Source organism: Phoca vitulina, unplaced genomic scaffold (genome assembly GCF_004348235.1).
Source record: "Phoca vitulina isolate PV1807 unplaced genomic scaffold, GSC_HSeal_1.0 scaffold7, whole genome shotgun sequence".
NCBI classification, from domain to species: Eukaryota; Metazoa; Chordata; class Mammalia; order Carnivora; family Phocidae; genus Phoca; species Phoca vitulina.
The window spans coordinates 28,520,469-28,543,676 of record NW_022589710.1 but is presented as its reverse complement, the minus strand read 5'-3'; the positions used below and the strand labels follow the sequence as shown (position 1 = coordinate 28,543,676).

The following is a 23,208-nucleotide window of genomic DNA, read 5'->3' as shown; positions in this document are numbered from 1 at the left end:
TTTGGTCAGATGAATGCTTCTCAAACCACCTTACAGTGTTGCCAGTTTTTCTTTATATTTTAGAAAAATACCTTTGGTTGTAGAATCAGATTTCTAAATTTGTGCTTTATTCTTATGTAATCCAAGTAAGATCTGTTTTAAATCCTATCGTAGGAGTTTAAGATGATAGAATATTAAAAGAACCTATTACAGCGTCATTTTGTGACGAAATTAAATGAATGGATTTCAGATCTATTAAACAGTGAAGAATGCTGGAACATTTTGAAGCCACTGTGGGTATTTCTTACTGAGTACCTGGTCCTGGAAACATAGTATCATCAGTGCTGCAGATAATGGCTGTCAGTACGGCGTTCGGTCAGAGCCTTGTAATTCCGTCCCTTATCACCAGGTGTCTCTCTCTCCTCTTACTTTATTCTACAGGCTATTGTTAAGATTATGGAACAAATAAACTAAAACTATTACCTATACTTTAATACCCTTACCTCTGACCTCTTATTCATTGATCTCTCATTCCATCAGTTAGCCTTGTTTTCTCCTTTCCCCTCTCTTTTCCATCAGTTTTTAGACATGTTTAAGGGTCTTATCTTTGTTTCCATTAGAGAAAAAAACAACTTGTGATGTTCCCAACTCCCAATCACAGACAAGCTTCCAGAGAAAGTTGTCTATACTCTGTTGCTACTATTTTGGTTCTTCCTTATCTCTCCAACTCACTGCAATTCAGCTTCACCCCTCTCTTTGCCTCTAGAACAGTTATCACCAAGGGTATTGATTCTCTAGTTGCTGAATTATTAGATACTTATAAAATCCAATCCCTCTGCAGGATTAAACATGGCTGAGTCCCTCCTTCTTAAAATTATATTCTGATTTTCCTCCTGCCTCTGTGCCCATTCTTCAGTCATGTTTGCAGTTTGTTTTTCCATTTATCCCTTATATGTTTGTGATATTCACATTCCTACCTCAACTCTATTTTTTCCTTCCACATTCTCCCTGTGCAGTCTTACCCATCCTGTGATGAGTCCCAAATCTGTATTTCAAACCACACTTACTGCTAAGCTCTAGGTTTACATATCCTGACTCCATGTACCTTAAAATCAGTATGTCCCAAACTGAAGTCATCTGCACACACATCACTGTTTCTGTCTCAGAGAATGGTATTGGCATCTCACTAGGTGTCCAAGGTGGAAACCTGGCTATCTTCTTTAGTCCTTTCTCTGTTTCACCATCTCTACCCCACACACATCCAATAGATTGCTAAGTCCTCTCAATTTGCCCCCTTAAATATCTCTTGAAGCCTTTCTTGTTTTTCCATTTTTCCTCCTTAATCTAACTGCTGTCATCTTTTTCCAGTATCAGTGCAGTAGTCTCCTTCCTAACTGGCTTGTAACCCTCCAGTCGCTTCTCTGGGCTGTAGACAGAATGACTTTTCTGAATCACAAAGCTGATAATGTTAATCTCCTGATTAAAAATCATCTATAAGCTCTATTCCTTTGTCCTCTGTATAAATGTAGAAATGGTTACCTGCAAGGGATTTTATAATCTAGCTGTTGCTTACCTCCTCCCAGCTCCTCTGCAATTTCTTTCGCTTCCGGCTTTGCAAATACACTGTTCTCTGCACCCAGTCCTTTCCTCACTCCATCTTGTAGCTTGGCTAACAGTGATTCCAGCTCAGGGGCTACCTCCTGTCAGCCTTTCTCGATAACTCTGAAGATTGATTTAGGTGATAACCTTATGTTCTCTCATAGCCGTCTGATTTTGTCTGTATCATGACATTTATTAGTGTCTATATCTAGCCCTTCCGTAAGCTGTGAAGTCCTCGAGGGCAGGGGCTTTGTCCTTTACCTTTTGGCCCCCAGCATTTTTAGCACATACGAGGAATCTGATTAGTGTATGATGAATGTGTTAAATATTTTTTGTATGCCTTGTTTTTCTTGTAAGATGATAACGAGTAGCTTTAATACATGTCATAATTTCTCTTTGCAGAAGAAAGTGGTCTCAGGGGTAGCAAGTAAGCCCAAACAGGATGATGGTGGAAGAATTGCAGCTAGAAATCGCCTCACGGCCATAAAAAATGCAATGAGAGAGAGGATGAAGCAGGAAGAAACTGCGGAGGCAGCGACCTCTGTAATGCCAAAGGAAGTTGATAAAATAGTGTTTGATGCTGGATTTTTCAGAATCGAAAGTCCTGTTAAATCCTTCTCAGGTTAGTTTTTCTGCTAAGACTCCTTGAGAGAAATATTTGGGTTGGATGGGAGCTTGTATAAGAGGTCAAAAATAGTTTTCATATGAAGACCTACAAACTCTCTGAGTCTGGAAAATAGACTACATGCTCACTCACATACAAGGCATGTGTGGATGTGTATGATTAGATTACTTTAAGTGTGCTGTATCCTCTAAAATGGCTCTTATATTTTCTAAGCGATTTCACGTCTGTTATTACCACTTAACCCCATAATACTGTGAGGTAGGTCACAGGGTCCCAAGAGGTAAGGCACATGATGGAAGCATGAGAAGTTAGGTGGTTTTCTTCAGGTTAGTTAGTTGGATTGGAATTTAAGATGCAAAGCATCTCAGGCATCAAACCCTCGCCCTTTTTTAGTTGTGCTTTAAAATGAAGCTTATGGAAAGTGGAGTTTGGTTTAATTTTCATTTGTATTTAAAACGTCTGCTCAGATTTTATGAGACACAGTAAATGTACTAATTTCCTGATTTAAAAATATTCCAGTGAAACCAGCTTTTAATACTTCAAGAAACCATTCTTCTTATGATTTTCTTTCTTTTTTTTTTTTTTAAAGATTTTATTTATTCATTTGAGAGAGAATGAGATAGAGAGAGCATGAGAGGGGGGAGGGTCAGAGGGAGAAGCAGACTCCCTGCCGAGCAGGGAGCCTGATGCGGGACTCGATCCCGGGACTCCAGGATCATGACCTGAGCCAAAGGCAGTCGCTTAACCAACTGAGCCACCCAGGCGCCCCTCTTCTTATGATTTTCTAACTGATTTCTAACTCTGATCTTCTTATGATTTTTCTTTTTTTTTTAAAGATTATATTTATTTGACACAGAGAGACACAGCGAGAGAGGGAACACAAGCAGGGGGAGTGGGAGAGGGAGAAGCACGCTTCCTGCGGAGCAGGGAGCCTGATGCAGGGCTCGATCCCAGGACCCTGGGATCATGACCTGAGCCGAAGGCAGATACTTAACAACTGAGCCACCCAGGCGCCCTCTTAATGGTTTTTCAATAGCTATTTGTCATAGGTTGTCTTTATTAGATTGAATTTCTATATATAGATGAAAATTATTTATTTATAAGCCATGTGATGAGAGGTCATAGCTGAAGTAATCTCTTCTGTAAATCTCGGTGGACGCTTCTATCAGTGCTTTAAGTGCTAGATGTTTGTTTTCAAGGAGAAAGGGGCCAAGTCCTCTTCAGGTACCTATCAGCTGAATGAATATTTTTTCCCTATTATTTAACTGTGTCCACGGGGAAATTTTCTGAACATAAACTTGAGCTGCTATCCAGTATTTACATTAAAATGTAAATTTATCACCTCAACTATATTATAACCTTCCTGTCAGTTTAGCTATCACGTCTGGTGTGGTCTGGTTTGTATCCTTTACTCTAAGCAGCTGCTTTTCCTACGAACCCAGGAATTGCCTCCTGCTAGTAGCATGGCTCCTTGCTGCTAACTTCCCAAGGAACTCATTGCCGCTATTCTTTCATGTACCCGACTTGGCCTTTAGGACTGGGGAGATTAAGGTTTATGGCCCAAATCTATCTTGTTAAAACTGAGTTTTAGTTCCAGAGCATATGGTTTGTATGAGGCTTGTTACAGAGCAGAAGTCCCCCAAGAAGCCCCTCTCACCCCATTTGTCACTCCCTAGAGGCAACCACTTCTTTTTTTTTTAAGATTTTATTTATTTATTTATTTATTTATTTGATAGAGACACAGCGAGAGAGGGAACACAAGAGGGAGAAGCAGGCTTCCCGCCAAGCAGGGAGTCCAATGCGGGGCTCGATCCTAGGACCCTGGGATCACGACCTGAGCCGAAGGCAGATGCCCAATGACTGAGCCACCCAGGCACCCCTACTTTTCTTTTTTTTTTTTTTTAAGGTTTTATTTATTTGTCAGAGAGAGAGTACACAAGCAGGGGGAGTGGCAGGCAGAGAGGGAGAAGCAGGCTCCCTGCTGTGCAGGGAGCCTGGATGCAGGACTCCATCCCAGGACCCCGGGATCATGACCTGAGCCGAAGGCAGACGCTTACCGACTGAGCCACCCAGGCGCCCCAACCACTTTTAGTTCTTAGAGGAGTCTTGGAGTCTTGAGATGTTCGACTGTGTAGATTTTTTTTTTTTTCTCAGGTTGTATAGATTTTTGTGTGTGTGTGAATTGTTCCTTGGATTTACTCTCCTTAGTCGGCCCTCTCTATCTTTTCAGAAACATCTATTTTATTTTTTTCCTGGTAAATAGACTATTTTTATAATTTTTCCTGTACTTGTTTTTTACTTCCTTATTTCCTCAACTTTCATGTTGGCTCTCATGGTTGTTGTTTTTATTTTTGTTTTGCTCTCATGGTTTAAATTCCCAAGAGCTCTTTCTCATTCTTGGAATGTTCCATTTTATAACATTCTGTACTAGTTTGGTAAGTGCACTGTCTTACCTTTCTGAGGATGTTAATGATAGCTTTTATGTTTTCTTTCCCCTGTACAGTCAGTATTTGTTCCAAGAAACTTTCATTTGTTTGGTTTTGGTTTTGGAGGCTTTCCTTGGGTGTCTGGTGATCATTCACTGCCTGCTTGTGGTTAAGAACAGGTCTCTGCCCAGCAGCATGTGGGTAATGGGGACTTTACTATGGGGTGATTTAGTTGTGCCATAGTGCTAGGAATCTATACATCACTATATTTAATTCTTTTTTTAAATTTTATTTTATTATGTTATGTTAATCACCATACTTTACAACATTAGTTTTTGATGTAGTGTTCCATGATTCATTGTTTGCGTATAACACCCAGTGCTCCATTCAATACGTGCCCTCTTTAATACCCATCACCAGGCTATTTAATTCTTTTCTTATGGGCTAGTCAGGTTCCCCAGAAAAGATTCGTCCAGTCTGCTGCCTGGAGAATATAATTCTGGCTGTCAGCCTTTCAGGAGCCAGGTGGGAGGGAAAAAACTAAGTGTCTCAACAGTTTGTGATCCCCTTTTTTCCATATAGTACCAATCTCTCAACCTTACCTGGTATCCCTTAAGCCAGGGACCTTCTCTTTCACCTTTTCATGAAATAAACTTCTCTAGATTTCTGGTTTGGGTGGTGGTTGGAGGGTGGGGGTGGTGGTGGTGGCATGTTGACAGTCGCCTACCTGTGCAAAATGAGGAAAGGGCTCCATTTGTTCTTTAAACTGACTTTGAACCGATCTTCCTGTTTTTAGCTCCCTTTTCATCTCTGCTTCCAGACATACTTGAGGACACCAATTCTTTTGAAGGATGCTGTGGTATAAATCGGGTTAATTCTCCTCTTTCCTAACTGGTGACTGGTGGCTTAGAAATTATTTTCTGGGGTCTACTAAATACTATCCCACTCACTCATCTACATTACAACTTCCAAAATTCTCTGTTTATTATTGTCTCTTTTTTTAGTTCCCTTTGTCCAAATTTAAAAAGCTGAGTAGGAGCGCCTGGGTGGTTCAGTCAGTTAAGTGTCTGCCTTCGGCTCAGGTCATTATCTCAGGGTCCCAGGATTGAGCCCCATGTCGAGCTCCCTGCTCAGAGGGGACTCTCCTTCTCCCTCTGCCCCACCCCCTCCGGCTAGTGTGCACGCACTCTCTCTCTCTCTCAAATAAGTAAATAAAATCTTTAAAAAAAATTAAAAGCTGCTGAGTAAAAATAGGGGGGCACTCTTTGTCCTTGTAACGTTCTGCCTTTTAAGATGATCTCTTTTACTGCTTATAGTAGTGGGATGTTAAGAGGAAACAGAATCTAATGTGTGTGTTCAATACTATCTTGAACTGAAAGTCCCAGGCATTTTTCTTTAAAAAACATATTATGGAAGAAGCTAGCTGGTAGGGTAATAGGAAGAACTTGCACTGTCTTCCTGGATATAATGAAAAGTGAATGAAAGAACTTTTTGATATTGAGATGATTTCTCTCATCTTCTAGGAGTTTCTATCTCTTCTGAACGTCTTTCTCAAAGACTTAGGACACCTAAGTCTGTCAGCAAAGCTGTGTCTGAGAGCAGGGCTGAGATGGACCATCTAAGACAAACTATGTCATCACAGAATCCTGATCCTCAAAGTACCAAAAGTGAGCATGTTGATAAGGAGACTTTGCTTTCAACTATTCCTAAAAACAGGTATTTCTTTCATGTGTTGTTATTAAGAGTGTAACACATGCTGGGGTGCTTGGGTGGCTAAGTGTCCAACTCTTGGTTTAGACTCAGGTCATGATCCCACGGGTACTGCGCTCAGTAGAGAGTCCGCTTGAGGATTCTCCCCCTCTGCCCACTCATACATGTGCACAGACACGTGTACTCTCTCTTTCTCTCTAAAAATAAGTAATTAAGTCTTTAAAAAAGAAGCATAACAGATGCTGACATTAAATATCATTTCGGATTGTTAGCCTGGTAAAATATGCAAGACCTATATTTTTAATTAGATTTCACAATGACCCTGTAATGTGTAAGAAATGCTTCTATTTTCTAAATGAGAGAATTAAGGCTTACAATTTCAGATTGATTATTGGTTATATTTAGGTGTGCAAAGTAAATTCTCCAGAACTAAGAAGAAAAGAAACAATACAATGTTGTTTGGTGCTAAACACAATACAACTTTGGTGCTTGGCAGGTCTGAATTCAAAACCAGTTCTATGGCATCCTAGCTGTGAAACTTTGGGACTTTAATTAACTCACTTAGCTTCAGGTTCATCATTTACGAAACAGCAGTGCCAATACTTCCCTACAGGGTTCTTGAGAGGTAGGCACTTTTGTACCAGCCTCTATTGAAAATGCCTTGAGATTGCTATCTTGCATAAATAAGGGAGAGCTCATGTGTACTGAAGAATTATGCACTAGACGTGGTTCTAGGTTATGAACAGGTATTATCTCATTTCATCTTCAAAACAACCCTGTGAGGTACTAGATGCCCATTTTTCAAGTGAGAAGACTTGAAAAGTTAGTGACTTACCCATTTTCAGCTTATAATTGGTAAAACTGGATGCTGCCTCTATTCTTTCTGCTGCAGAGGACTGCCTCTGCACAAATGCACCAGAATTATCTATACAGTCCTTGTTCCTGGAACATAAATGTACCAGAAATCTGATAGGAAAAAGATACTTTAAGGTAAGTAGAAAATAAAATTGTAGTCTGGAGCCAAGAGAGGACTATTGGTTTTATTATTAATCTGGAGATGGGATAGCATTGAATACTCCGTCATTATAGCAAAGAAGGTTGTCAAAAAAAATAAAAGAACACTTTATGAATTGAAATAGAGGAAACAAATGAAAGTTTATGCTCTTAAATATTTCATGGAACAAATTTTAAAATTTCAAATTTTTAGTATAAACCAAGGTATATTTAGCCTTTGTGAGAACTAAATATTTTAGATATTCTAGAAATATCTGGATGATAAAATACCAATTTATTGTCATTTCTTAAATGCAAGTTGCTTTACTTTATATATATCCTCTAGTTTATTATCTTGTGCTAAGAAGATCCGTAATTATATTTAAAAGATATTATAAGTATTCTTTAAAATTTTTTTACTTAATTCCCAAAAATAGTCATGAAAGAGCATCTTACACATAACTTTGTGCAGTGAAGGCAAAGTGGAGTTGAAAACTAGAAAAATAGGATATTTAAAAAAAAAAAAATGACTTGCAAGGGTTGAGACAGGTATTTTTAATGAAATAAAGTTACAGACTTCAAGATTGGAATATGTTAAGCTATAACTAACAAGTAATGTAGTCAACTCCAACTACACAATAACTGAGTTGTTGCTTTGACCCCCCAGGAGTTAGCTTTATTCTAACCTTTCCCTACTATGTATATAGCTCTGGATTTGGCGAGATTCAAAAGATTGCTGGTGGACTGAGCAGCATGGTAACAGGCTGTGAACTTTCTGGGGAAGAGTTCATCTAGTCTTGCTGCTATAGCTGTAGTCCAAAACTAACTTCTTTGGACCACGTCTGATCTTGGACCAGGCTCCATCTTTGACCCATGAAGGATAATATTAAAACACAAGTAAAAAGATAGCAGTATGTTTAATTATCTGATTATCTACTTTTTTCTTTTTTAGGAACAACACAGAAGATGCTCAGTGTCCTGGATTACAAGATTTAATTGAAGTAAATTATGTAAGCCCTACTCCAGTATAGTAGATAGCAATTTATGTGGTTATATGTAGTAACTCCATAAGCAACTCCCAGAATTTCCATTGGAAATCTAAACCAGTCATTAAAATGATACTTCTTGTTTTAAAGGCCTTTGTCTTGTTTGAAACCATAGTGCCATTTTGTGTTCTTTAACTCACATCAAGATTATTTTTTTAAATAAAATTTTATTATAACACAGCCATACTTATGTATTATATCTGGCTGCTTTGCAATACAATGGTAGAGTTGAGTAGTTGTGGCCAAGATTCTGTGGTTCACAAAGCCTAAAATATTTAGCATCTGGCCCTTCACAAAAAAATGTTTGCCAGTCACTGAACTGGAATATCATAGACACTTGCTGAGAAGCTTTCCTTCAATCATACCATTGCTATAATACTCTTTGAACTAATTGTTCAAGAAGCAAGATAGTAGGATTTACAATGTTCTTTAGCCTGTGTTCAGAATGTCATTCTACTGTTTTTAAGTGCAACAAGACTTTTTTCTATTTTTTCCAATTTTTGGTAATTAAATGTAAAAACATTTTTACTTTCAGGATGCAAACAAGATAAACTTTGAAATGGATTGTTTACCCAGTGAAAGAATTAATTTGCCTCTACTTGCTGGTGAAGTGGCAGATGATATTAATACTAATAAAAAGGAAGAAATTCCAGATGTTGTAGAAGGAATGGAACTACATTCTTTAGTTACAGCACAGGATGTTTTGATGAGCAGCCCTGAAAATATACCATCACAAAATGACATCTTACAGGAAGAGAAGACTAAAATTTCTCAGTCAGGTGAGGTCTTTTAAATTTATTTAGATGAGGCTTTGTTAAATAAATGAACTTGGACTAAAACATAGATTATTGTGAATACTTCTGGGTACCAGTTTCTAAGAGTAAAGGTTGAAAAATTGGGCATTCACAAGAAATACCTTCTAAGAATCAGTACATGTTATATAGTATCCCACTGTCCTCCTCAGACCTTTGGAAGTATACCTATTAAACTTATTAATGGTTACTAATCCATGTTGGAAATAAGTAGCATTTTACATTAGACCTATTTGGATTCTTCATTGTTTGTGAAAATTCAGAGAAATTCCCCGAAGTTTATTTTTTTTGTTTACCTCTTTGTCGACACACATCCTCAAACCTTTCTTTAAGATGCCCTATTTTTCTTTCATAATGCCTTTTCCTATCTACTTTGTTGTGATTGTTCTGCAATAGTAAATGGCTCTTGGACTTTTGTTATAGTATAATGTGTGATAGTTTTGCCTACTATTTTCATCTGCTACTCAGTGGTGCTGTTCTGGCTGGGGCCTAAGGCAAAATAAACTGTAACCTTGGCCAGACATTTAATGTACTCCAGCTGTGTTCTTCACCTAGCATCTTTGGGGTACCTTTTTTTTTCCAACCTTAGTATATTACCTGTTTATTATAAAAGGATATAACTCAGAAATAACCATGTGAAAGAGATGCATAGGGCAAGGTATGGGGAAAGGATACAGAGCTTCCATACCTTCTAAATGCACCACTCTCCCCAAATCTCCACATATTCACCAACCTGGATACTCAGTGGTACCTTTAATATTGCAAGCATGAGATTTGTTTATAGAAGACTCTCTTTATACTGAATTTAAGGATGAGAATTTTAAATAAAAAAAATTTAAGTACATTTTTAAAAATGCTATAGCATGGGCACCTGGGTGGCTCAGTTGGTTAAGCGTCTGCCTTTGGCTCAGGTCACGATCCCAGGGTTCTGGGATTGAATCTGGCATTGGGCTCCCTGTTCAACGGGGAGTCTGCTTCTCCTTCTGCCCCCATCCCTGCTTGTGCCCCCCCCCCCCGCAAAAATAAATAAATAAATAAATCTTAAAAAAAATTTTTTTTTAAATGCTATAGCATAAGATGACCTATATTTTTGTCTTAGCATTTCATAGGGAGCTTTTCATCATTTTTGTCCATTTCTAACAACCCTTGACTGCGAGGATATTTAAAAAGGTAAAAGTTGGGGTTTTTTGTTTTGTTTTGTTTTGTTTTTTCAGTATTTGATATTAAAAGTCTCACTACTGAATGCCATCTTCTTGATTCGGTAAGTTTTCCAACTTAATTTGAAAAATTGCTTTATATTCTAGATCTGTTTTATAAAATGGTTTATTCACTTTTCAGTTTGTGTACAAAGTTGGTTTAAAATTTACGTGTTATTTACTATGAAATCCATTTGTTACTCATTTTTCTCAAAATGGGAAAAAATATCATGTTTATAAACTTTAAAATATAGCATGTTTTAATACTACATTCTGAAGATTTATTTCCCTATATAATTTAGGTATCAAATTTGTTATGACATATTGGTTGAATATTAAATATCTAATTGTAGCTTAGGTTATGCTAGGTATCGCTAAGTGATGTAAGAAAAAATAAGGCAAGGTTTCTGCCTTTAGAAACGTGCAGTTGGGAAGATAATGTCTATCCTACCTTCAGTCATCACTGGTTATTTTCATTTTAATTCTTTTGGATTACTATATCTATATATATAGATATATAGATATATAGATATGTCCTACTATTTTATTTGGAGGCTCCCCAGCTTTACTTTTGGTGACCTCTTGCCTCTACATCTAATTCAAACCTTAGCCCTTCTGTGAGGCCTTCCTGGAAAAGCTCTCATCTCTCCCATATTAATTTATATATAGATATAGGTGCACAATGCACACACTTATTATCTCTTATTAGGAATATAATATGAATATGTTATATTCCTAAAACATAATTTTAGGAATCTCTTTCCCTTATTGTCTGTAAATTCCTCTCTAGGCAGAGCTGTCTGATTCATATTGGTGGATGGGGTCACTGTGGCATGAATGAAATAGTGCTCTCTTGCCTACTCTTTACAGCACTGCTTTTCAGCCCTACCCCCAGATATTTTTATTTCAGCAGTCTGGAGTAGGACCTTTATCAGGTGATTCTAATGTGTAGCCAGTTTGACAACCCTGGTTTATAGCCTTACCTTGAAATTTTCCAGAGCCAATTGCTAAAATGGGTCAGGAAATGGCCTTGGTTTGCTAATCTTTGATCTCAGAATATAAAAAATTCATTAAGGCAAATGTAGGATAAAAGCAATAATTTTTGTTAACCTCATAAAGCCTGGCAAATGCTTGGCTTCCTTAAGCCACTAATTCCTTAAGGACCTCTGTATATGTTGGCTTCTCTTCATGTCCAGGCTTCTGGGCTGCCTGTGTCTCAGGAGCAGAATGAAGTGTGTCAGTGTGACCTGTAGTCTGCTTTCTTGATCTTAGAGTCAGGGATTTCAGCCTAAGGCCAATTGATATAAATCTGATTTAATCCTGTTCTCAGATCTGAACTCTGAATGCTTGGTTCTGATAATATAGGATATTACAAATAAATTTGGAATGTAATATATCATAACATTTTGTTTTATACTAATATGATTAAAAGTGTTTCAGTTATCTTATACATTATCTAGTTGACAAGTCTTGGTACTCCCTATGAATTCTTTTCCACTTTCATAAATATTAGAACTCAGACTTTTTAATTTTATTTTTTGTAGGTCCACCTGTCTATTTTAGAACCAAATTATTACTTGCTTCTATAGCATCACTTGAACCTGAAATAGGGCTCGAGGGGGAACAAAGAAAAGGATCCGAGTAGGATCACATTAGTAAAAAGCCTAGTAAGTGAGTTATATGGATTAGGATTTGTGGAATCTGTGTAAATGGCTTAAGATACGGTCTTAATTTTATTCATCCTACATATACTGCTGAAGTCAATTTACATATTACTAGTCACCTTTAAGGCATATGTGCCTAATACACCTTTTCAATTAAAAAAAAGTATATATTTGAAATTAGATCCACTGGTAAGTAGCAAACTCATTGTGCTATTAATAGTTTTATTACTATATATAGAAATTTATGTTATTAATTAACCTACTATTAACTTGCAGTGTTGAAGGCTTAATTGGTGAAACCCTTGATTTAGTGACTTCTCTGAATTTATTCTCTAGCCAGGCCTAAACTGCAGTAATACATTCACTCAGGTGGAGAGGAGACATCAAGATCATGCCAGACACATTTCCTTTGGTGGTAACTTGATTACCTTTTCACCTCTAAGGCCCCTCCATGATGAACAACCAGAAGAATTTTGAATTTAAAAATAAATCCACATATTTTTCTTCATATTATCAATGTGATATATTGTTAGCATATTGAAAATTGAAGAGTATGTATTTGTGTTCACTTCTAGTCAATTTATATAGTGTCATAAAATGTTTTAATATTCAGTGTTCATCGAAGTGTGTTTTAGATATGATAGTGTTTCTCGAGGGAAGTGGGGATATTTTGTACATTAACTATGCAGAATAAAAAGTGTACTTTACCTCACCTCTCTTGTTTAAAATGTACAAACTTAAAGCTAAGTGTACTTAGAGCTTATGAACATTCTTCAGTTTAATCAAAATATAATATTAAACTTTGACAGAAATATGTGCATCTTTTTATACTCTCTTAGTTTGGACTCTTAAATTTGTTGATGTTGAACAGCTTTGCATATTGCATTTTTCAGAGTATACTGAGTTTCTTTAAATGAGCTTTCTGGAATCTGAAGTTGTTTACATGCTGCAGTTTCAAACGGTTAAACGGTTAGAGGGGCCCATTAAATCTTTGCCTTTTTCTTTTCATTTTCCCCTTGACAAAACTGACAGCCTTAGAAGGAAATACCTTCTTCCCTTGAAAAGAATTGTATCAATCACTTAATGTGTTTGAAATATTTTCTCTTTTATAAAACTCTTAATTATAGGATTGTAGAAGACAGGGCCATAATAGCACCAAGAAGACTCGTAGAAGCTAACGCTTTTAACCAGACCTGGGTCCAGTTATCTACCTCTAAATGAGTTAGGGTTGGAGGCATTCACCAAACAAGCAGCAGCTTTATAAACGTGTAAGATTAGATGTTTTCAAAAAGAAAAGAAGACACATCCACTTTTGTTGTCAGAGAAAGGTATGTTAGGCTTGTGGGAAAGATAGTATTATCAAGCCCATATGAGCAGTTAGGCTATGTGAGGTGCTGGCTTAGAAGAATGTTCTCAAAATACCTAATCTTACCAAAAGATAAAAGCAGCTTTAACAGCCCAATAATGAATAATTCAAGCAAGACATGCAGAACAAAGAAACATACATAAAAGTTAGGGTTTTCTAAGGGCCCATGCATATGAGCATGCAAAAGAAGTTGGTGCAAAGAAACCCAAAGACTTAGAATATAGATAAAGCAATATACAACAAAACAATAAAATAATATTTGCCCTCAAGGATAAAGCAAATGAGAATAAAAACAATGTCAGTAAACATTTTTTTGTGGGTTTAATAAGATGTACTGTTGACTTGTTCAGAGAACTTTTGTCTGTTTAGTGATAGTAGAGTGAACTCAAACTGGCTTAACAACAGGGAAGTTTATTATTTTCACAAGTTGCCAGGCTGATTCCAAGCACTTTCCAATCAACAGCTCCATGATGGTATCAAGGTCCAAAATTACATTCATAGTTTCTGTCATCCTTGCTGTCGGCTTCTCTGTGGCTGGATCCTTTTGGGGTCACATATATTGTTAGTGTGTTGAAAATTGAAGAGTATGTATTTGTGTTCACTTCTATTCAATCAATTTATATAGTGTCATAAAATGTTTTAATATTCAGTGTTCATCAAAGTGTGTTTTAGATATGATAGTGTTTCTTGAGGGAAGTGGGGATATTTTGACTATCCATTTGATATGGTCTTTAATCAGGATCCCTTATTTTATCTAGGATTATACTTGAATAAAACCATGACTATTAGGAAACAGGGAATGGATGGCTAAGCAGCCATCAGTATACCCTACATCTAGATAGTGTTCTTAGGCTATTGGACTCTAGAATTACGAGGTTTTAGAAAAATCTTTAAAGATACAAGGAAAAATATTGCTTCGCAGAACAAATGCCTTTCCAAAAATGAAACAAAAAAATTTCCATTTGTTGAGGACCTCCTATATGGCAACCCCTTTGTAAACAATATTTATTCAACGATCACAGTAACCCTACAAAAGGTGTATTATACCACCATTTTATAGACAAAGGAACCAAGGCTCAGGATTTAAATAATTTTGTGTAAACCAAGTTCCCCCTTTGTATCATAGCTTATGTTTTTCCACTTAATCATAGGTGTGGAAGAGTCAAGATGAGAATGTTGGAGTAAGGAAGTAACATAGTTTTTTGAAATAAACTGCTCACATCCCTCTTTAGGACTGAAAGTCTTTTTAATTGCTACAAGTGCTGTTAGATGGCTTTCAGATATCATTCCCACGTGACAACTACCTCAGGGGAAGACAGCCGCTCCTCCCGAGGTCATACCGTTTCTCAGGTGGCTTGTATTCATTGACTGATTGAAGTGAAGACAGAAAGGACTGTCCCCCCTCTTGACAGCTCCAAAGGATCATCCCGGCTTCAGAACCCCTGTAGGGTGGGCTGAGGCATCATCAATACCCAACTTCTCCCTCTGCCCGATCCTGTGCCTTCTCATCACAACAGCTGTTGATCTCAAGATTCTTCCCCCTAAACCTCTTGGGTTCTAATCTCTGCTTCCTGGGGAACCCAACTTGTGACAATAAAAGTATCTGAGAAGATGGTGTTATAGAAACAATAAATAGACCAAACAATATTTTGATTCTTTTATAAAGTGAAGTGCTATGACTACATCCTAGTTTTGAAATTGTATGAATCTTTGGGCCTGCTGGTAATGAGGAAGGGCAGAAAGGCATGGTTAAGAATGTTGGCAATGGGAACTATTAAGTTTTTCAAGCTGATGATATATCTAATTAAGAGCTTAATTTTCCTCTATAAATATGATGGAGATTTCATAAAAACCAGGAGAACCTACAGCAAGATTGTCTCATGTTGGTATCAAATATGGATTTGAAAACAGCTAAGTATAGTCTAGAGAGAAAAAATAGTTAAAAGGAGCAAAAAGAAATATACCAGAATGCTAACAGTAACTGCCTGTGGAACATCAACAGCTACGCTTTTTCTTTGTGCTTTTCTCATTTCCTGAATATATACTTCCTTAAGTAAGGAAATGGGGGAATGATTTCCTTGTAGCATCTTCTGGTTTTTATGAAACTCTGAAAGACAGAGGTTAAAATAGTATTTTCTTTAAAAATAATAAGTATAGAAAACTCTGGGAGACTAATGCAGAATTAATATTGCTACATATTCCTTTTTCACTGAGTCCATTGTGCATTATCAAGAATAAATTGCCCCAATTCAATGACATATAAAGACAGGAAACTCTTAGAATGTTTATTAAATGGATGATTTACAAGACGGACAGTGATGAATAAAGGTAAAATTTTTCAATCAGGAAACATGAAGTTTCAATGTGTAAGGGTTTATATTCAATTTCATTTTTTTTTAAATCTTCCCCTTTATGATTATATCATAGCATGTGAAGCACTGGTGAGATCTATGTCACCAGAAATTCCCAGTTTGCTGATTTCCTGGAGATTTTTCATCCGATGATTGTACTGCAACAAGTGAGCATCATTGACCGCAACCTTGAAGTGGTCAGATTCAACCAGCACTTGTATCTGAAATGGCACATACACAAAACTGTTAGAAATGCTCATTAATTTCAAAACCAGTCTGGCCTGAGCTGAGAATGTCCATTTCATCTTTATGATCATCTGTGGAACTGACTGAAGTTCCAAGAAAGGAACTTTGGGGGTGCCTGCATGGCTTAATTGTTAAGTGTCTGCCTTCAGCTCAGGTCATGATCCCAGGGTCCTGGGATCAAGTCCCACGTCAGGCTCCTTGCTCAGTGGGGAGCCTGCTTCTCTCTCTCCCACTGCCCCTAACCCCTGCTTGTGCTCTCTCTCTTCTCTCCCAAATAAAATAAAAAAAAACACCAAAAAACAAAAAAGGAATTTTGCAGCAAAAATAAACTCCACAGATTATTCAAAGATTCAAGCAAAATGAAAAAAAGATAACAGATGATAAAGATGAGGTGAAGCTATAAAGGTAAAGATTAATAATGTGTCTCCATAAAAACAAAGTTTTTGTATGGCTAACACCTAAAAGTAAAACTATAAACACACCAAGTGCTGGCGAAGACGTAGAGAAAAAGGAACACTCACGCATTGTTGGTGGGAATGTAAATTGGTGCAGCCACTTTGGAAAACAGTATGGAGGTTCCTCAAAAAATTAAAGTTAGAAATACTATATGATCTAGTAATTCCACTACTGGGTAAGTACCCAAAGAAAATGAAAACGCTAGTTTGAGAAGATATACCCAACCCTATGTTTACTGCAGCATTTATAATAGCCAAGATATGGAAGCAATGCAAGTGTGGATCCATAGACGAATAGATAAAGAAGATGTGGTATCTATACATATACCACACACACACACACACACACACACACACACACACACACACGCGCAATGGGATATTACTCAGCCATAAAAAAAGAATGAGATTTTGCCACTTGCAACAACATGGATAGACCTACAGGATATTATGCTAAATGAAGTAAGTCAGAAAGAGGCAAATTCCATGATTTTACTTATATGTGGAATCTAAAAAAAAATCGAAGAAATAAATGAACAAAAAGCAGAAACAGACCCATAAATACAAAGAACAAACTGATGGTGCCAGAGGGGAGGCGGGTACAGGGATGGGCAAAATGGTTGAAGGGGAGTGGGAGGTACAGGCTTCCAGTTATGGGATGTAAGTCATGGGGTAAAAGGCACTATGAGCATAGGGAATATAGTCAGTGGTATTGTAATAGTGTTGTATAGTGACAGATGTAAGCATAGCATAACAAAGAGATGATGATCTCTATGTTGTACACCTGAAACTAATGCAACATCCTGTGTTAGCTGTACTTCAATAAATAAATGAAAGTAGAATACTAAAGTAGGAATCCTCTATAGAGTGGCAAATGTTGTGAAAATTGATAATAACCAGTTTGGGCCAGAGTAGGGGAAACACTCTTCCCACAGGTAGTAGTGAACATGTTTATCCTTACAGCATTTTGGAAGCAGCACTTTGGCAATATCTTATCTAAATTTTAAATATGTATATTCTTGAGGGGCGCCTGGGTGGCTCAGTCAGTTAAGCGTCTGCCTTTGGCTCTGGTCATGATCTCAGGGTCCTGGGATCGAGTCCGGCATCAGGCTCCCTGCTCAGTGGGGAGTCTTCTTCCCCCTCTCCCTCTGCCCGTACCCCCACCCCCCGCTTGTGTTTTTCTCTCTCTCTGTCTCAAACAAAATCTTTTTAAAAATATGTACATTCTTGGAATAAAATTCTTGTTCTAGGAAGCAAAGATTTATAAGGACCATTATTACAGTATTTTAGTAAAATAAATAAACCTTTCAGGTTTTATTTGTTTGGAATATTTCCATACTCCAAATTATCATCCATAGGGTACTCATAGAATTAGCACATATCTAAGCAATGAAATACTATTAAATAACAATGTTCTAATGTGAGAAGATGTCCACCAAATATAGAATATGGTCCCTATAAGTCCCTGCCCTTGAGGAGCTTATAGTCTAGTTGTTTCATTGCCCACTCTACTGTCAAGCTAACCCAGCACTGTGGACCTAGTATTTGTTAAAGCAGTGCTTAAAAATAAAAAGGGTGTTGGGACAGTTGGTAGAGCATGTGACTCTTGATCTTGGGGTCATTGGTTCAGGGGTAGAGGTTACTTAATAAGTTTTTAAAATAAACAGTGCTGTATGTCATAGAAAATACTGGAAAGATGTTAACCAAGTTGCAACCTCTGTGAGGTTGGGAGAAAGGGGAGAAGATGGAGGTCTTTTTAATTTGAAAATCTATAAAAAATTTTTTCATAAAACGTCTCAATTTTAGAATTTAAAAAAAAATTAGCTTTGATTGCAATGCCAACTATGTTGTATTAAGGTACTAAGTCTCAGCCCAACTGGACCATTGAGACGGTCTGTCCTTTTTTTTTCTTTTTTAAGTACGCCCAGCGTGGAGCCCAACATGGGACTTGAACTCACGACCCTGAGATCAAGACCTGAGCAGAAATCAAGAGTCAGACACTTAACTGAGCCACATAGGCACCCCCTTCTGCCTTCTTTATTAAAGATGCTATTTTCCTCATTTCCAGAAAAGCTTAAACTCAAAGGTCCGTGGTAACAGGGACAATGGTGAAGGGTGGGAATGGGGCTGGGGAGTGTGCCAGTCCTGTTGAGCCTGGTTCCCTGGGATGGGGAGCAGATGTACCCGTTAGGTGTCCCAGGATAGTGGATAAATTCTTTTCAAGTGCCTTATGGTTATAAGAGTGATTCCCATGAGAAATATCCATTATCAATATATAATAGTAGCAATAACTTACTTTAAATGGTTTACCACTTTCAAATGGGAAAGTTGCCTGTCTTTCTTCCTTTCCCCAGATGTTATCCAGCTTGGTATTGCAAACAATGACTCTCTTGTTGTCCTCACTGAAGCGTGGGTTAAAGTGGAAAGCAACATCATTCCCTCTCTTGAAATCTAAAGCAAGTCTGTTTTAAACCAAAGACCAGAGTTAGTAAAATGATTCAAGCTGTACATTTGTATCAAGTGAAGAACATATAATTTTCTAAAGATCCAATCATTTTTTATAAAATACAGGAACATTTTCAAACGGAAGCAAACAAACCAGAGTATGGCTTCAAACTGGAAAGTATACGAGGCCTAGTATTTGATGTATTCTTGTAGTATCTGAAAGTAAGCAAGGTAGTACCTGTTCCATTTTTTTGCCTCCTTGTCTTTGGTCACATCACTCCATTCAGCTGTCATTCCCTCTTTAACTGCCTCTACTATGAAAACTCGTCAAGGTTTCCTTATAGAAGTTTAGGGCCACTTTGAGGGCACTTTATGCTGTACATGGCAAATAATAATGCTTACCTCTTTCCTGCCCTGCCAGTGACTTTTAATACCTATTAAAGGCAAGTCAGTCACATCAATAGAAGCTATCAAATACCTGGCTTCCTTATAGTTAACCAAAAACCTAGTCCTAAAATAACAGGAATGAGATAACATAATGTTCAGTGTCCTGTTGCTAAGTTGTAACCTCATGGCAATAAATGTGTTAAACATTCCCTGATGTGAATTAATGGAAGTGCCGGCTTAAATTTTTGACCTTGTTCCTTCTCCTTGGATGTTAATGCAAACACAAGGCCTTGGACTGTTAAAGTATTAACACTATCTCTCAGTTTCTCAAAGTGTGCTCCCTGGAGCACTAACATCAGAATCAACCGGGACTCTTGTTTGAAAGCAAGGTCTACACCCTAGACTTATTAACAATGATTCCTTGAGCATTTTCATTTACCCATTAACAGACACATAAAACCACAAATGTATCTTCCAATAATTAAATGCCCAGGGAGAGGACCAATATAATCAGATGACAATAGCATTTGTATTTGACCCAAAAAATCCAATGGCTGTATTTTTCTCTACAGTGAAAAGGAAGATCTTGCCATCTCTACCACTTTAAGCATTCTTTTTTTGTCAGGTAATTCCTCGCATAGATTTTGCAGAATGAAGCAACCATTTTTTCAGTTTACTACCATCTTACCCATTTCCACCAAAATGAGTGTTAATCTGCCACAGTCTCTGTCTACACCTCTAGTGTTACTGGAGCTAAAGTTTCTAGTGCAAAAACACTCAATAAGGCAAACACACCAGTGTGGTTCTGTATGACCGTGGCTAAGGGAGGAGAGCAGATACTCACAAATCGTGCCCAGGCTCAGGTGTGCTGGGTTCTATGTTATTTGGGGAGGAAAGATGGATAAGGACATAGGCAGGGGATATATACATTTTGTAATGGGCTGTGAGACAAGCTTTATTGTGCAGGTAAGCACTGTGTTTAGAGAAGCTGTATAGGCTGTGTGGAAAGAAGAAGGGGCTTAGGGTACTGGCTACCACACAGAACCAGAGAAGGCTGGCTGGAGGTATGCGTGAATGGGCTGGCTGAATGTAAAATGACTATATCAGAGGCTGAGTCCATTTCCTGGTAACAGAAGAGGGGGTTCCCACTGATCCACCAGGAGCAAGGTGACAGACACAGGTTGTTTATGGATTCTTGTAAACCTGTGTACATAGCTTGAATTTCTACCTTTTATGCACTGTCTATAAAACCCCAAAACACGGATTAATTTATGGCTGCAGCAGGGGCTTTAATGGTACCACTAACCTCAGGGACAGGCATACTGGATGTCTTCAGGATATCCTTAACCTGCTTGTATTACATGGAAATATAACCAATGGTGATAACAGACCCAGGCATCCCAAGGCAGCCACAAGTCAGCACGGCTTTTCCTAAATTAGCTCAGAGGCTCACTCCATCTTAGCTCACCTCTATCAAACCAGTTCCAATGGCAAAGGTTGACTTCTTTTGAGGAAGTCTTTAACTTGTAGGATCTTTTCAAATCTTTATGTAAATTGTATATACTCAGAAGACTGGGGTTCCCCCATCCCGCCACTTAACATCCGTAGACCTGGCTGACCCCATCCATGGGAATCTGTGACTCAGCTGATGTGCCCAGTAGGAAGGCGGAAAGGGAGGTCAAGCTCACCAGATCTGAGACTGCACTGTGACCTTCACGACTGCAGGGTGATCTGTCCAAATATGAGGAGAGAGTGGTATGATGTGCAAGCTCTCAGATCAACTCAAAATGACGTCCAGTGCGATCTTTGTGTTTCTGACCCTAATTTTTGATGGTCATCTAGATACAAAGTGCATGCTTGTTTTTTTAGACAAGATATGGCTCAGAGGTGGAGAGATGGCCAAGCATTACATTACAAAGGCTGTCCTTCCCTTAAATTCTAAGGTTCTCACTGTCAGGAAGAACCTAGGTTTTTCTGTATGGGTTGTCCGCTCTTTCTCTTCGTCCTCACAAAGCAGAACTGTTTCCGGGCACCTGGGTGGCTCAGTCAGTTAAGCGTCTGCCTTCAGTCCAGGTCATGATCCCAGGGTCCTGGGATTGAGCCCTGCATCGGGCTCCCTGCTCAATGGGGAGCCTGCTTCCCCCTCTCCCTCTGCCCCTCCCCCTGCTCATGCTCATGCTCTCTCTCTCTCTCTCTCAAATAAATAAAGTCTTCAAAAAAAAAAAGTAGAACTGTTTCATTGTGGTTCTGGGAGAAAAACAAGATTTAGTGAGGGACACTTTGTCCCCTTGGTGGGAACACACACTGATTTTTGGGATAATCCCATTCTATGGTATAGAATTCTCAATGCATAGTTTTAAAAATTTTATTAAAATTCGAAATAGATCATCCTTTACTCAAAAACCAATTGACAAATATGTTAAGAGTTGCTAATATTGTTCTTTACCTGTTTGCATTGGGCTTTACTGTGCCCAGAATTGTTATCAGCATGCGCGGCATGATTCCTCCAGGCAAAGGCAGGTCATAAGGCACGGTCTGGGAATAAAAAACATATACATAACAATAAAGAGTCATGTCTTCTTGGGGAAAGAAATAAAAATATGTTGCTAATGTGACTAACACATAACCCTAATTTAAGCCATTTTTCCAGACTCTCTGGTCACCCTGCCCAGGGCCTGAAAGGATAAGGCTTCCTATCTGCACAAGTAATAATCAAGAATAAAGCCATCAAGGGGTGCCTGGGTGGCTCAGTTAAGCATCTGCCTCCCTGCTGGGGCTCCCTGCTCAGCAAGAAGTCTGCTTCTCTCTCTGTCTCTGCCCCTCCCCCTGCTTGTGCTTTCTTTCTCACTCACTTTCTCTCTCTCTCTCTCTCTCTCTCTCTCAAATAAATAAATAAATAAATCTTTAAAAAAAGAGAAGAAGAAAGCCATCAGTTAATTGGTGCCAAAGACAGAACATATTCCCTTTTGGACCACTGTATCTCTCATTACTAAGGTCATCCCAATCTATAATTCATTTACTTGGACTATTTTTCGGAAAGGCTTAGGCTAGACCTTGCAATCAACATTAACATTTTTGTGCCACTCTTCTTTTTTAAAAATTACTTTTATTGAGATATAATTGTATTGGTTTTAGCTGTACAACTGTGTGCCACTTTTAAGAACCTGGTTACATAACATACTTCATCATGGTCATTTTGCTCCCTGAGGGCAGGCATTGTGTCGCATCCGGGAACTTGTGAGTTCTTTTAAGTTCTACTTACATGGCATCAACAGGAGGCTCTGAATGTGGCAGATACTAAATATTTGTGGAATGAACACTTTTCATTTAATACATTCCCTAGTTCTTCCACAAAAATGTATTAACCATCTAGGTTCAAGGTGCTGTAAATATTCCCAAAACTCCCTTTAGCCTCTTCTCTCTTCCCTTCATAATTTCTTCCCCCTGTGTTCAACCACCAGCCAAGTCTTTTCTCTTGGGCCCCAAACCTCCTCCTATCTGAATTTCCTCCAGATGCCTCAAATCCTAAAAGCAGGTCTGGGAGAAAAACATTACCTTGGCTTCCCTACATGTTCCTTCTATGACCCCAGGCAAGCTGTATCACTCTCTCTTGTTCCCTTTCCTCGTGTGTAAAGTAGGGACAATAACAGTAGCTTATGGGGCGGATATAGGGTTAAATGAAATCATCCATGTAGAAGCACACTGCTCGCGCGTGTTATGTGCTCAGTGTTTGTTAATATGGTAACCCAAATTTTCCCCCATTACTATGATCTTAACTTCATTTATATTAAAGCTGCTTTACAGATGTCTTCAAAAGATATACTGACTTCTCTTTATACTAACAGTTCCCATACTAAACTCAATACAGTGATTTTTTCTTTTTTAAAAAATTTTTTATTGTTATGTTA

The 23,208-nt window shown here is 38.1% G+C and overlaps 2 protein-coding genes across 2 annotated transcripts in view; one reads left to right on the top strand and one right to left on the bottom strand.

Moving 5' to 3' along the window:
* The window catches only part of DLGAP5 (DLG associated protein 5), a 37,428-nt gene extending 24,898 nt beyond the window's left edge, over nt 1-12,530 (top strand). The window contains exons 14-19 of the mRNA XM_032404600.1: nt 1,981-2,200; nt 6,153-6,345; nt 8,285-8,342; nt 8,914-9,157; nt 10,405-10,451; nt 12,387-12,530. Coding sequence (XP_032260491.1) covers nt 1,981-2,200; nt 6,153-6,345; nt 8,285-8,342; nt 8,914-9,157; nt 10,405-10,451; nt 12,387-12,527 — 903 coding nt within the window. The 3' untranslated portion in view covers nt 12,528-12,530. The remainder of the gene's footprint in view (nt 1-1,980; nt 2,201-6,152; nt 6,346-8,284; nt 8,343-8,913; nt 9,158-10,404; nt 10,452-12,386) is intronic.
* A 3,157-nt stretch (nt 12,531-15,687) lies between these two features.
* LGALS3 (galectin 3) overlaps nt 15,688-23,208 on the bottom strand; it is a 17,303-nt gene continuing 9,782 nt past the window's right edge. Inside the window, exons 4-6 of the mRNA XM_032405162.1 lie at nt 21,747-21,835; nt 18,765-18,930; nt 15,688-15,988 (exon numbers count right to left, since the gene is read on the bottom strand). Coding sequence (XP_032261053.1) covers nt 15,833-15,988; nt 18,765-18,930; nt 21,747-21,835 — 411 coding nt within the window. The 3' untranslated portion in view covers nt 15,688-15,832. The remainder of the gene's footprint in view (nt 15,989-18,764; nt 18,931-21,746; nt 21,836-23,208) is intronic.